Source organism: Bactrocera dorsalis, chromosome 3, assembly GCF_023373825.1.
Source record: "Bactrocera dorsalis isolate Fly_Bdor chromosome 3, ASM2337382v1, whole genome shotgun sequence".
NCBI classification, from domain to species: Eukaryota; Metazoa; Arthropoda; class Insecta; order Diptera; family Tephritidae; genus Bactrocera; species Bactrocera dorsalis.
In genome coordinates, this window is record NC_064305.1 from 71783532 (window position 1) to 71798948 (window position 15417).

A 15417-nucleotide genomic window follows, 5' to 3' on the forward strand; every position below is an offset into this window, starting at 1 on the left:
GTTATTTCTTATATCAGTATTCTGCTTGAGGCGATTGTCGCATGTCTCTAATTGTAACAATAGTAATTTAGTGACTCTGTTAGTCAGGAGTCTCATTTTGGTATTCTGTCAGATACAGTATAGTAGTATACTGTCTCAAGCAGAATATCGATATTAGACTCATTTAACATTTCTGTGACCAGTGTACAGTGTTTCACAAGTTCACATTTGTCATTTCTTTGTCAAGTATACAGTGTTCCACAAGTTCACATATGTTATTTCTTTGACTCATTTGTCATTTCTTTGACCAGTGTATAATGTTCCACAAGTTCACATTTGTCATTTCTTTGTCAAATTCTTTGTCATTTTATGAATTAATTTGTTCCACAACTTTATATCAAGTAGACCCAGGGGGTATTACCTATTGTAAAACCAACACTTCATAGATAAAGTTAATTTTTTACTGCTTTTCTTTCTTAATTAAAGTGATAATATTGTAGTTCCAAAGAACTCTCAATGGAAGCTAAACATTCACTTACCTCTTTCTTCCTCCACAAAAAAATATATTACTTATTATATGAAATACCTTTTTCAATAAGTACAAATATCTTAAACAACATTTTTAATTATCTCTTGTTTACTTTTTCCTTACGTAAAGTAAATATTTACATGAAGGATCAGTTGATGAGTGAGCTCTGCTATGAGGAATATGAGAACGTAGCAGTGATGTTTGCAACCATACGGAATTACGACACCGAACAGGTTGGAATGCGTGTTTTGAATGAAATTATTTGCGATTTTGATGAAGTGGTGAGTGAAACATTTGCTTTGTTCTGTACTTGGATGACTAAATGAACGATATTAAAAAAAATAGCTAAGCACCTATCAGGGCCTCGATAAGATTGAGAAAATCAAAGTTGCTGGGTGGACATATATGGCAGCATGTGGTTTGAATGCCGGTAACTCAATGGTTAAAAGAAATCGTGTATTCTCCACAACATCGTCCGGTAAGCAAACTATTATATCGTACTTAATACAGTTATCATACTCACGCAACAGGCTGCGAAGTGTCTTTTTTCCCATTCGTTCACATTGAAATTACACAAATTTAATTAGGCACACATTTAGTATAGTATTCCATAAAAGCGTGAGACTTTGAGCTTGGAAATTGACAAGGACGCACTGCTTTTGACAGGCCTCATGAGACCCTAAATAATCATGATCGCAACCGACCCGCTTTATGTTAGGAAGGCCCCTCAACGGGGCAGCATTCCGTGAAAGTTTTTTGGAAATTTCTGATGTATTTATATGTAACGGGTGATTTTTTTGAGGTTAGGATTTTCATGCATTAGTTATTTGACAGATCACGTGGGATTTCAGACATGGTGTCAAAGAGAAAGATGCTCAGTATGCTTTGCCACTTCATCATGAAATAGACTTACTAACGAGAGCAACGCTTGCAAATCATTGAATTTTATTACCAAAATCAGTGTTCGGTTCGAAATGTGTTTATCGACAAATTTTGTTCAGCGATGAGGCTCATTTCTGGTTGAATGGCTACGTAAATAAGCAAAATTGCCGCATTTGGGGTGAAAAAGAGCAACCAGAAGCCGTTCAAGAACTGCCCATGCATCCCGAACAATGCACTGTTTGGTTGTGGTTTTGTACGCTGGTGGAATCATTGGACCGTATTTTTTCAAAGATGCTGTTGGACGCAACGTTACGGTGAAAATGGCGATCGCTATCGTTCGATGCTAAACAAACTTTTTGTTGCCAAAACATGAAGAACTGAACTTGGTTGACATGTGGTTTCAAACAGGATGGCGCTACATGCCACACAGCTCGCGATTCTAATGGCCATTTCGAGGGAAAACTTCGGACAACAATTCATCTCAAGAAAATGGACCCGTAAGTGGCCACCAAGATCATGCGATTTAACGCCTGTAGACTATTTTTTGGTGGGGCTACGTCAAGTCTAAAGTCTACAGAAATAAGCCAGCAACTATTCCAGCCTTTGGAAGACAACAGTTCCGAAGAAATTCTGGCTATTCCGGCCGAAATGCTCGAAAAAAAGTTGCCCAAAAATTGGACTTTCCGAATGGACCACCTAAGACGCAGCCGCGGTCAACATTTAAATGAAATTATCTTCAAAAAGTAAATGTCATGAACCAATCTAACGTTTCAATAAATAACTGATGAGATTTTGCCAAATTTTATGCGTTTTTTTTTTTTTAGAAGGCCCCTCAACGGGGCAGCATTCCTCGAAATTTTCTGCTGCTAATAATGAAATATTAGGTGAAAGTTTTGTGTACAACTCAAGTCCTTGATTCTACGAATAAAGTTCGTTAAGTTCCGATCTTATCTATTGATATTTATTTCAGATGACGGTATGAATGCAGCTTTATCGAGAAGTATCTTATCAGGCATAAATGTAGCTCCAAGTGTTGTACTAAATCAGGATAGTACAGCTGAGGGAAATGAAGTTGTATTCATTATGTTGAGCTTTGCTTTGGATTTACTGCAAAAAATGAAAGAATTCAACGAGGAGAATATTCAAAGTGATGATAAGAAGCGTACCCTAGGTGCTTTACGTATTGGTAATATACTAGTTCGTTGTTAAGAACAATTTTTATGAAGTGTGTGGATAAGAAAAACGCATTAAAGAAAAGAAAGAAAAAGAGTTAGTAACCTCAGGGTAATGAAGAACGTATTTTAATGCGTGTTTCCTATCAATGTTCCATCTCGAATGTCTGAGCTTTCTTTTATGTTTTAATACTTCCATTATAGGTATATCGAATGGTCCTGTTATGGCCGGCGTTGTGGGCTTGTATAAGCCATTTTATGATATTTGGGGCAATGCGGTTAATATGGCCTCACGTATGGACTCTACCGGTTTAGAGGATTCAATTCAGGTTACTGAAGAAACAGCACTTATATTGAAGACTTTCAATGTTCAATGTACATATAGAGGACAGACATATGTTAAGGGGCGTGATTTTATTCCCACTTATTTTGTAAAAATTGATAACGATTTGAATTACGTGCCACGAACAAGTGATAAAAATGAAACCGGCTTTGATATTGACACGGCATAAATTTGTATAATTAACTTAAGTAATATTTGTAAATGCTTAAAGTAAAATGAGATGTATGAGATCATTAATAAATTGAGTGGCCAATGGTCGAGAATAAAAATGGTTTTAAACTAGTAGTCGGAAATATAGGTATTACATATACATACTTATGTGCATATTCCATAACAATGTTATTTCATTCAATATTAAAAAAAAACCTAGAGTCAACGTTGAGAAGTATATATGACAGCTTCAAAAATCTTTTATTAGTAAAAGTAAAAGTTCCAATTGGAGTTTAAGATTTATGGTCCTCATTGGCAACAACTCGATGTACGAGAAACACTCCAGCTCTGAAAGTATTCCACGCAGAAACCGCCGGAAGAAGCAGAGAAAGAGGAAAAGAGGAAAGACCTCCATTCCGTTTGAAAAGACCAGAAAGAGAAGGAGCTGGCTCCAATTGAAATCTCCAAAGACATTCTGGGAATCGAAATAGCCGATGATGCTAAAAACGATACACAATGAAATTTCGAAAGTGCTGTCAGACGAATTAGGGTGAGTTGGAAAGCTTTAAAGACATGCATTAGTGCCAAGATCGTGAGTAAGAGCTCCCAAGAAAAGCACGCATGTTTTTTTAGTTTATTTACACGGTCTCTAAAGGAATGCAGGAGGGTTGTTGGCCAAAGGAGAGGTCATAACCAATCAGACAAGCATCAAATGCGAGTCGGATGGACTTTAGTAATGACGATACATAATACATTTCTTTCAGTCTTATCTAGAACTCGTCTAAAATATGTACAGGGTTTATCCGGAAAGTAATAGAACTGAGTCGAGTAAAAATAATTTTTGAACCAATCATTACAATTCTATAAAAACTTTCAAAATTGGTCAGCGCGATTTTCAAGCTTTGAAGGCGTCAAGGAAGACATTCTCCGGAATAGTCTTGAGAGCCGAGGTGCATGCTGCTTGGATCCCCTCTGTCGTCTGAAAATGCTTGCCTTTCAGGCTATATCTGGGCTGTAGGGCGGCCGCGGAAACATTGGTACTCCGGCCTTGGTTAGGTAGCTGATCACAAGAAAGGAGGTGTAAGCCAGGGCGTTGTCGTAGTTCAATTTCCAATCGGCTGCGATGTCTTGTCGGACCCGATTGAGCCTTCGTCAATGTCATGAACCACAGATTTTGATAAATTTAACATCAGGGCAATTAAACTAATTCTTAGTCGACGGTTTGAATTCATAACTTTACGCATAAGAGTCATATTGTCGGTTTTTATCGAAGTCGCAGGTCTCCCAGCACGGTCTTCATCAGCGACCTCTTCCCGGCCTTACAAAAAGCCCTGGTGCGACCGAAACATGCCACTTCTTGCTAAAGCAAGATCTGGGTAAGTCTGCTTGATCACATCAAACGTCTCTGTCGCAGATTTACCGAGTTTCACAAAGAATTTAATCGCGTACCTCTCTAACGAACGCTGTATTTTCGGAGTGCTCGTTCGTAAGGTAGGAACGCCCTCTACGAATCCAGTCGGTGCGCGCATGCTCTGAAGTATAGTCGCGGCGGAAAAAAATCAGTTCTATTACTTTCCGGACAAACCTTGTATCATATGTATAGCTGCCATACAAAGGATGGAACAAAGTCAAGTCCTGGTTAGGAAAAATCTTTTATTTGACAACAGTTTTTTAAAAAAATTGGCATACATTATTTTCTAGAGTACCGCCACAATTTTCGAAAAAATTTTTCAGATCGAATCACTATAACATATAGCTGTCATACAAACTGAACGATGAAAATCAAGTCTTTTTATGGAAATTGACAATGGATATTCACTAAATTCCGCATGGACTATTTTCCAAGCCAACGCTATTGTATCCGAATAAATTGTTCAGATCGGACAACTATAGCATATAGCTGCCATACAACTGACCGCTCCAACGCAAATTCTTATACAGAATTTTCTCCTATTTGTCAAGGTATCTTCACGATTATTATTTTCCAATGCAATGCCATTATATTTGAACATATTGTTCAGTTCGGAACACTGTAGCTTGTACCTGACCGATCAAAATAAGAATAAAGATATTTTTATATCCTAATATGCTGAAAAAAATATTTTTTGAAGGATATTATACAATATCTTTCATGTGGTCGAAGTTATCATTTTTTCTTATTTTATTCAAAGTCGGTATTTCGAAAAACTTTCTACTCTTACAGCTCCGTAAGCATAAATGTAAACACTTGTTAAACGAAATAGAGAGTGTGTTGCGTCAAATATGTATGAAAAGGAAGTATAAAACGAAAACCGAACGACAACTCAATTATCAATAATATCAGCTGAGAGTGTCGTTATGATTTTTTCGTTATAACTTAAAATTTCTCAAATAGCGATGTATTCATCTTACGATCGTAATCGTAAAGCTTCGGTCAATGTTGGCACAATATTAGACGATGTGACACATCAGTTCAAGGACAGAAATGAGCTAAGCGTGTTGAGGGTAAGATGCAACGCATAAACCTTAAATGGACTTATTTTAAAAGGTGCTGAAATTTTTTGCAGGAACATTGCCGTAAATATGACGTGGAGAAGATTTACCAAACCTACATGGCGCGTCTGCTTAGAATACAATTGACTACCTTCTTGACGATACTCATCACCATAACGGTCATCTATTGTGTGCTGTTGGTCAATTCTGACGAGGTTAAAACAAATTTTCTTAAAAAATAATAATAGTAGACAAAATATTCTATAAATAAATTTTATTTCAGGTAGCAACTGACATATCAATTTATATGGTATTCACGATGTTGTCTGTCGTGGCCATTTATATAGGCATATGGAAGCGGGCGATTATGAAATTTGCTTGGATTATTTATGTAGCGGTTCTGTCAATAATATTTCTTACGGCAATGGGTGAGTCAAGAAGAAATAGAAATAAGCAAATGAAATTACAATGAATTGCAAACAATCCGTGTTGTTTTTTGTGCATCTTTGCAGATATAACCGTGCCGGTATATCACGCCGTCACCTGTTATGAGATCTTTGTGCCGATTTTCTATAGTTTCATTATCTATTCAGTTTACATATATATGCCGTTTTTTAATCATCGCCAACCATTCATTTTGGGCGTTACAATATCACTGTGCTATATAATATTATTTCTGACGATAACGTATCGCATGAAAGTTGATGGCGCCACCAGTATGGACGAAGAGAAAATCATATCTGAAATCATGTTTATGGTGGGGCTCAATTTATTGGGTCTATTTTTTCGCTTACCACGTGAAATAGTGGTACGGCAAACCTTCATCGACAAGCGTGAGTGCGTTGAAGAGGATCTTCTGCTGCATGCTGCCAAAACTCAAGAGGTACTTTGTAAAAAAAAATCGATTTTTCGCAAAAGTTGCTATATTTAAAATTATATATTTTTTTATTTGTATAGAAAATATTACTGCTAAGCATGATACCGGCACCAATTGCTGATAAAATAGAGGAGGATATAAAATTGCGTTTAACACGAACGAGTTTAACATCGCGCAGACGCTCGTCTTTCCAGCGAGAAGCGGAGTGAGTATAAAATTTTAAAAAGAAAATATAAGCTGGCGCTCTCGTTAAAAGCTATTGAGCGCTCAGATGTTAGATGAGAGTGCCCAGCACTTTTAAATATCGAGTTGAGTGAATGCCAATGCCCCGATTTCTTTCTAAGGATATTATAGTGTTTGCATCAAAATTTCTAGAGGGTAGAGTTTTGGTACTAACTTCTCATTTTATAATAGACATTGTTATATTCTTATGAATCTTAGTACCTCTAAAGTAACTATGGTCTAACTATTGGAATTTTTTGAAATTTACTGAGCTCTTCTACTTCGTAAATTGTTTCCGAATTTGAATAAAATCTTTGAAAAATCAAAAATACATTGATTGCCTTGTACAGCTGTAGAGGAGCCATTCGCAAAAGTTGTGGTCTCATGGCACTTAATGGCATCCTGTCTGAATACTCGGAAATCCTTAATCACTTTGACTTTATACCGAATCACTTGGATCATAGAGTCGCTAAACCGAACTCTGGCGGCTTCTTCTCTACCCATATACCGACGAGGGAGTTGTGGGTGAGAAGAAGCCGTTGAAGGAGAGGAGCAGAGAGGTTCTTCACGGATGAATCAAAGCTTAGGGGGAAGGTTGATGGAAGGGTTAACTGTCATGAGCTCTCTGGGACCACTCAAATCCCCCATCAATCCATCACTGAAATGTACCATTAAATTCCATTTCAACATGTTTTTAGATTGTTAAAATATTTAATCGAACTTATAGGATATTATACTTTGACTCAAGAGAGGTGATCTAAATGCTAATGGGGCGAAGTAAAGCTTATTAGGCAATATGATTTCAAATACTGTTTTAAACAGACAAACTTTTTATGCCTCACCTCAAGGGTTTTTTTTTAATTTATCTTTAGTGTAGGATTTATATGATGATATAGAAAGATGTTTACAATGTTCTCTAGAAAAACAGTTTGAAAAGATAATTTTGTAATAAAAACTTAATTTAATCACAAGAGTAATTTTTTTATCTACTCTTTATGAAATAGAATGTTATATAGAAAACTCTTCATTGAAACACACGACGATGTGACAATACTCTACGCCGATATGGTCAACTATACCAAACTAACCACAACTGTTGATGTGAAAACACTTGTGGAGACGCTACATGATCTCTACGTTAGATTTGATGATGCAGCGCTGGTAGTTACACTACTAATTTTCACTCGAGAACCTTAACACATGAGAACTTAAACTCTTACAGGATTTGGATGTGCTGAGAATACAGTTTTTGGGCGATTGCTACTATTGTGTGGCGAATGTCTCGATACCCAACGAGGATCACGCTAATGCTTGTGTGCGACTTGGTCTACGGATGATACAGGAGATCCACACGGAGCGGTGAGCTTTAACTGTTGTAAAATTTCTGGTAAGACACTAACTTATACCTGATACCGTTACAGTGATACCAGAGACTTGGAAATGGACATACGCATTGGCGTGCATTCGGGTAGCGTGTTATCTGGTGTGATTGGCGCCACTAAATGGAAATTCGATATTTACTCGAAAGATGTTGAGATCGCTAATCGTTTGGAAAATACCGGCGTACCCGGTCGTGTACACATTAGCGGCGAAACACTCGAACGTTTAGATGATGAATTCCAATATGAAGATGGCACAGAGAAAGCCATCAATGATCCGCTATTGCAACAACACAGCATACGTACGTATCTGATCATACCGCCGACAACGGTAAGTTCTTTGCGATTTTATTGTATTTATTAATAATTGCGCTGAATTTGTTCTATTACAGACTAAATATAGGGAGACGATATCAAATAATACACTGATGAGTAGGTTTTCGTTTCTGAAGGGCTCACCACTGGGCTCAGCAGCGGTATGATTTGGCTTAATACTTCAATATTATGTTTTTGATTTATGGCTTTGTTTTTATATTGGTCGTGTAGGATCTGAAAACCGTTTATTCCGGTGACATAATACAAAGAATGGTGGATATGGAGATGCGCCGAGAGAGTACAAGTATACCGGTCGAAACTTTACAGTGAGTACTAGGAAGATCTAATTGTATTTATATAATAGAGTTAGAATATAGATAGAAAATAATTGAGATTTTACACTGCGATCTATGGTCTATTGTGCCCTCTCCTATATTACATATGGGCACAAAGGTACAGCATTTTGAACAATTCCAGGAGCTCACTGTCGTGATGTGATTCCTGTCCACGTAGATAAAACCTAGGGCCTTGAGCCTGCTTCTAAAAATTTCTGAGCAATCTAGAATCAGGTGCTTTGGAGTTTCCCGTTCTATATCGCAAAACCGGCAGTTTTAACAAGAGACTATTATTATCAGAATAAAAGTTTTTGCAAATAGAGCCCTCAAGATATTTCATCTCACGTCCAAAAATGGTCTAAAACGGGCAATTACTTTTCAGGGAAGTGAAGTGTATATGGCTAGTTTTTTACCAAATATATCGGTCAATCTCTGAGGTCTAGTATGTATTGAAATGCTGGGATGCCGAAAAATGAAAAATCTGGTCAAAGTTTCCTTTAACTCCATATAGATTAGGTTAGGTGATTCTGCTAGGCCAATAAGCCACGTATAGACCAATTTGGTTCTCTGTGATATTAGATGGAGTTCACTTGCTAAGTCTAAAAGGAGTAGTCATCATTTAGGATGCCTGTGCTTGACACGAACTTTAACTCAGCGACCTCACTATCAATAGCCCCATTTTTTGCAATTTTAGGGAATAGTTTGTGTTTGGTGCTCTATCGAAAACGGCACATGTGCTGACCGAACGCCAATGTCATAATTCGTTGTAAAATTTCCTTCCGGCAATTTCGACTTTGAGAATGCACCACGTCCTGGAAGACCTCTTGAAGCCAATGTGGATAAAATAAAGTTGTTGGTCAGTGCAAAATAGTTTCCTTTGCTTCAATATACCCTTTCGCACGGTCCAAAAGCGTGTGTCGAACGAGTCTTTTAGCTCGTTGCCGGTATGGCCGCCAGTATGCCGGTGCAAGCCTTTTGAATGGCCTCTACGTCTGCAGAACGCTTTCCTTTCATGGGCAAATGCATTTTTCCGAAAAGTAAGAAGTCGCACGGTGCCATATCAGGTGAAAACGGGGAGTGGTTAATGGTTAAAGCGTAATTTTTAGTCAAATCATCGGTCAATCTCTGAGGTCTAGTATGTATTGAAATGCTGGGATGCCGAAAAATGAAAAATCTGGTCAAAGTTTCCTTTAACTCCTTTCTAAAGTAGTAAATTTGTTAGAATTAACTTTGGTTGATTTAATTACATCAATTGTTTGACATTTACATTAAACCATATCAATATTTCCGATTTCTAGATTCCATCGCATATTCTTTGGAAAATCGCGACACCTCACGCGTTTCGAGCGAGAGGAGCACAACTTTCGTATAAATTTCTCCTGGTGGTTTATGTGTTTCAAGAATTGGCGCTGGGAACACAACTATATGATCCAACCAGATATTAAACTCAAGTATAGTGTGCTGGTTTCATACATAATTATTCTGTGCACAATCGCCATGCAGGCCATTAATGCCAAGTAAGTAAGCTGAATTGAAATACTCTCCCTTATGTACTTGTATCGGTAAAATTTCATTTACAGACAAAGCCTAAAATTTTGGGTCTTGGTCGTTATTGGAAATATATTGATGTTGTTAGTTCTGGGCTTGGTCTGGTACAAGAAATTGTGGGAGGTCTGTCGAAAAAATTGGTTTCACATGAAACCGCGCAATAAAGTCAGTCGTTGGATTTATGGACTCTCCGAATTCACACAAAGGGTCTTCAATGTACGCATTTTCATTTATTTGGGCATTTTAATACTACAGTTAAGCTATACACTAATACAACTGGTAAGCAAAGTAATTTGTAGATGTTGCCATACTATTTGTATGTGAGGCTAAATCATTTTTCGGCTAATATACATTTAATCAGTTAGATTGCGATCGCTTTCAAATTGAAAATCAGGAAATCGAAATTCTGCTTTTTGAGGATGGCACCCGGGATATACTGTGCTTCAATACATGGGTGCGTGGCTCACTGATATAAAGTCATTTATATGTTTTCATATTCTTACCGATCTTTTCAGGCTGTCACCGAGTGCATTATTATGAATATATTTCTAAATTTCCTATTCTCGGGCATAACTTATATTATTAAAATAGCTGTCGGCCTTTTTACACTCATTAGTTACATCATTATCATAACGGTTTTGTATGACTTTGTCTACGAACGCAGCCTGGCTTGTAATACTAATCTTTATCCCGAATATTCGCATATATTTGTGTCCGTCCTGACGCTTATCGTAATAAACATGATCAGTCGGCAAAAAGAGTTCATCTCCAGGGTGGATTATTAGTAAGTGCCGTTAAGTGAAAGTGCCTTACGATAGTGCTTGTTGTATATTGTTCATTTTATTTCCCATTTTTTAGTTGGAAACGAGAATTGAAGAAAAAACAGGAAAATGCCAAACTAACAAATGAGACGATTTCCCGATTGGTCAGTAATATTTTGCCATCGCATATAGGTGAGGAATGAATCCAACCTAACCTTTTTTACTTTTAGCACTCAGAGAGCTTATTTTTTATTTTAGTTGACATTTATATGGACAATCAGTTGACCAACAAGCTCTACTACGAGGAATACTCAAATGTGGCTGTAATCTTTGCGACTATACTGAATTTCGACATTGAAGTTGTCGGCATGCGAGTTTTGAACGAAATCATTTGCGATTTCGATGAAGTGGTAAGCTGCTCTATATTTTAACTTTTAATAATCACTTGGACAATCTTCAATATATAGCTAAGCTCATTCAAAGGCGTGCATAAAATTGAGAAAATCAAAGTCGCCGGCTGGACGTATATGGCGGCCTGTGGGCTAAATACCACCGGCACGGGGCATAGAGGCTCGCTAGAACAGCGCGCCAGTGCTTTCTCATTCGCCTACAATTGGCGTAGAGATCATTTGGGTAGGTACTTTATTGACTGCATTTAAATTTAAAATTTACTAATTTATTTAATTTTTTTGATATTGCATAACACCAAGCCACCAGGAGAGCAAATATCAGTGACTTATTTGGCGCTGTTGCGGATAAGTCTTCAACGACCGGCGGCACCACCCGACGTCGCTCGGTGCGCATGTTCAACGACGGCGAAGAGCCGATCACCGATGACGACGTCGTTTACGTTATGGCGCGCTTCGGTTTGAGTCTGTTGCGTGCTATGGACAACTTCAACAAAAATAATTTCTATCACGACAGCGATAGTCAAGTTATTGGCGATTTACGCCTTGGTAATAAGTATACAAATCAATTGAATAGCAAAATATACATTATTGACTTGCGCTTCACATAAGGTATAGCGAATGGTCCCGTTATGGCCGGTGTTGTTGGCTTATTTAAGCCGCATTATGATATATGGGGTAATGCTGTGAATATGGCGGCGCGCATGGACTCCACTGGGGTGGCTAACCTAATTCAAGTCACTGAGGAGACTGCCAACATTTTGACCTTACACGACATCCATTGTGTGTACAGAGGCATAACATTTGTTAAAGGACGCGGTTCCATACCAACATATTTCATAGATATTGATGATCGTTTGCAATTTAGAAAGTCGACAATAACAGAAACCGATATTGATCCATTATAATAATGTGACAGCTAAATGATTATAACTGAATTTGCAATATATTATATATTATAATTATTATCATAAGCTAATGTGAAATAAAATAAATATATTTATATTTAAATACATATTAAAATGAGTTGAAAGTGAATTTATATTATGCGGCAGCTGAAGAAAGCTTCAAAGGGAAATTCAATATGTTAGATATGCAAGTTAAGTGAAGTCAAGGGATATTTGTGTACAATATTCAGTTTAGCTAAAGTGAAATAAGTATCTGAGACAGTTTGTTTGACCATATTTCTTGTAGATCGGTTGCAAATTGATTGGCCAGATACGGATACAGATACAGATACCTTAGGTCTTTTGTGCTTTCTCCTAAGTCACAACGACCCAACTAGCCCCCATACTGCTAGGTGCTAGTAAGGGATGGGATTCCAATTTGGAAACATGGATCTAAGGGATCTATATCCTGCGTCTTCAGACTGCTATGCCGTTGTAGTTTCAGTGTTGTCGAAGTATCGGCTAGTTGTCCAATAATCAAGGCCCATGTTGTATAAGTGCTTCTTCAGCTTACGATAGCCAGTGTAGAAAGCGACAAGTAGCCTGAATTTGTCCCTACGGAGGTTGATTGCATATTTAAACTTGCTGCTCCCCCATTAGCAACTTGGCATAGCGCATGTTTTGGAGTTATTGCCAATACCTCACCTTGACTGCTTCTTCTCCAATGCGAAGCAGCTCCTATATCATATGAGGATGCACCTTGATGAAGACTTCAGGTTCTACCATGTTAGTGGATGTTGCGGAGAAGGCGAGTGCATCAACTAGTTCACCTTTGTGTCCGGCCATCCATATGAGGTACACTTGGTTACGTTCCGCTAGACTATTAAGCAGCTCTCTACACTACAGCATCTTTAGCGATTTGATGTTATAGTCAGAGGTTGCTTTAAGTGCCGCTTGACTGGAGCTAAGAACCTAATTCGTTCCCAAATTCAGTGTCAGTTGTTTCTTTTAGTCCCTACCCAACATGTCCAGCAAATTATGAAAGCAGATAGCACCATTCGGCGCAACTTCCGTCTGCTGAAAAATTGCTTTATTGGGACACCAAATGAAAATCCGTCATATTTAGAGACGAGAAAAAGTTTATCTTAAATGGACCCGACGGTTTTCAGTATTACTATAATGATATTCGTCGTGAGAAAGAATTTCGATTCACTAGAAACTTTCAAGGAGAATCGCTTATTATATGGGCAACATTGGGACAACACGGAATGACTCCAGATTGTTTTATCAAAATAACGCTAAGCAGATCGACAGACGGACATGGGATTCCGACGTTTGCTTCTAGGTGTTACAAACTTCATAGACAATTTAACGAATGCTCAGCTCAATTCACAGCTTGCTAAGTTATTTGTTATAAAAACTGTTTTGAAAGTCCCCGAACTACATTAATTCAGCTAATGAATCGAACAAAAACAGATTTAGAAAGACATAACAATTTTTCTTCGATATAAAAGATTTTATGACTAATAATGCGTTGTTCATGCTTTTACAAACGTCCTTCATATAACTTAAAATATAATTCAACATAACCTTAAAATATGCTAACTGACAGTGGCTTTGTAGCGCTAAAATATTGCACTTGACAGTGGCCAAGGGAGCTAGAGAAAACATCTTTGAAATTTCTTGGCAAAAAATGTTGAAAAATATGACAACACAGTTGTATTTGGTTCTTACATAGTACATAAAATATACATATATGTATCTGCAATACATATAAGACCAGCTTTGTTTCCAATAATACCCGATATCTTGCTTAGCTTGCTCTTTCTGTTTAATGCCAAAAGCATGCAACACACTGAGCTCCTCTTTTGTTTAAATTCTTTGGGTTGCGATTTTTGGCAAAAACACACATATATAGATATTGGACACTATTCTACACACAAAAACGCTAGGAAGAACAGATTTGTATAAACTCCTTAACTTTTGAATTTGACAATTTATTTTATTTCACTTTTATCACTTGGCATGGCTCTCGGCGGCACTTTGCTTTTCCTAGCAGATATTGCATTCAACTATGCTCTGTATGGGAGCTTGATATTTATGAATAAATATGAACGGCAAAAGTGGCTGTGGCTGTGTGGTCTTTGTTGACAATTGCATGCTGCTTTGAAATTGATGCTGTCGCTGTTGGTACACAGGCAGATACATTAAAATGTCTGCGCCTGCAATTGCCATTCTTAAATCCACGCACACGCACATATACACATGCATGCATGGATAGTGCTAGGAAGCTATTGTCAAGCTGTAGGTTGCTTGAATTTTGTTAGTAGCAATTTATGGTATAGATTTCGTTTTTGGTGCTGGGCACATGTATGAATATGCACTCTTTTGAGTTATGCTTTTTATATTGTTTTCTGCTGCTTCGAGTCAATTGCACTAATAATTCGAAAATCGATTGGAGTTTAAGAAAAATACGATTGGAATATTGTGGCCAGCTTATAGTAGGCAATTTCAATATATTAGTTGAATACTAAATTTTTATCGGTTTAATTTGCCAAAAGCCAATCTGATTTCAATTTTGTTAAATTACTTCTTATGAAGTTGATAATATATTTTTTAAAACAGTTGGAATATTAAATTATTTTTCAATCAAAAAGTTTTAATACACAAAATGTTCGAAAAAAATAAACTTTCTTTTTAATATTAAAAAAGTATTGTTAATCTTTTACAACCAATTTTTTTTATATTTTAAATTTACCTTCATTGTCACTTAACTTTAAATTATATTTTTGTAAAAAGTTTGTAAACTTCGTGTTGATATGTTTTTTTCTTAATTATTTGGCAATATTTTATTTAATATTTTTTCTTAATTAATTTAATATATTAATTATTATATAAAATATTGTTGTATGAAAACATATTGTTTAAAAAAAAAATAGTTATAAATGTAAAATGAACTTTTTCACTTACCAATGACTAACCGGTTGCAAATTTTTTAAGAAATTTAAAATTTTATTAATCGGTCTTTCTATCATTAATCGAAGATTGACTATATTTTGAGAATGTTTTTCAATCCCACAAAGGTGGTGTCTGCTTCTGGAAAAAATTAAATAATTTTTTTTTGAAAAAAAAATATATAAAAAAACTTACATTTTGTTA

The 15417-nt window shown here is 36.7% G+C and overlaps 2 protein-coding genes across 2 annotated transcripts in view; both read left to right on the plus strand.

The window, feature by feature from the left end:
- Window positions 1-3160, plus strand: part of LOC105227327 (adenylyl cyclase X E) — a 10878-nt gene extending 7718 nt beyond the window's left edge. Inside the window, exons 19-20 of the mRNA XM_049450767.1 lie at window positions 2361-2576; window positions 2767-3160. Coding sequence (XP_049306724.1) covers window positions 2361-2576; window positions 2767-3074 — 524 coding nt within the window. The 3' untranslated portion in view covers window positions 3075-3160. The remainder of the gene's footprint in view (window positions 1-2360; window positions 2577-2766) is intronic.
- A 2052-nt stretch (window positions 3161-5212) lies between these two features.
- Window positions 5213-12303, plus strand: LOC105227328 (adenylyl cyclase X E). The gene is made up of 19 exons (XM_049450766.1): window positions 5213-5539; window positions 5602-5742; window positions 5811-5955; window positions 6040-6410; window positions 6485-6609; window positions 7631-7787; window positions 7849-7985; window positions 8048-8336; window positions 8398-8481; window positions 8552-8646; window positions 9954-10172; window positions 10236-10482; window positions 10565-10657; window positions 10719-10987; window positions 11062-11156; window positions 11223-11374; window positions 11432-11597; window positions 11675-11920; window positions 11984-12303. The coding sequence occupies exons 1-19, from the start codon at window positions 5432-5434 to the stop codon at window positions 12277-12279; spliced, it is 3435 nt and encodes a 1144-aa protein (XP_049306723.1). The 5' UTR covers window positions 5213-5431; the 3' UTR covers window positions 12280-12303.
- The last annotated feature ends 3114 nt before the right edge of the window (window positions 12304-15417 follow it).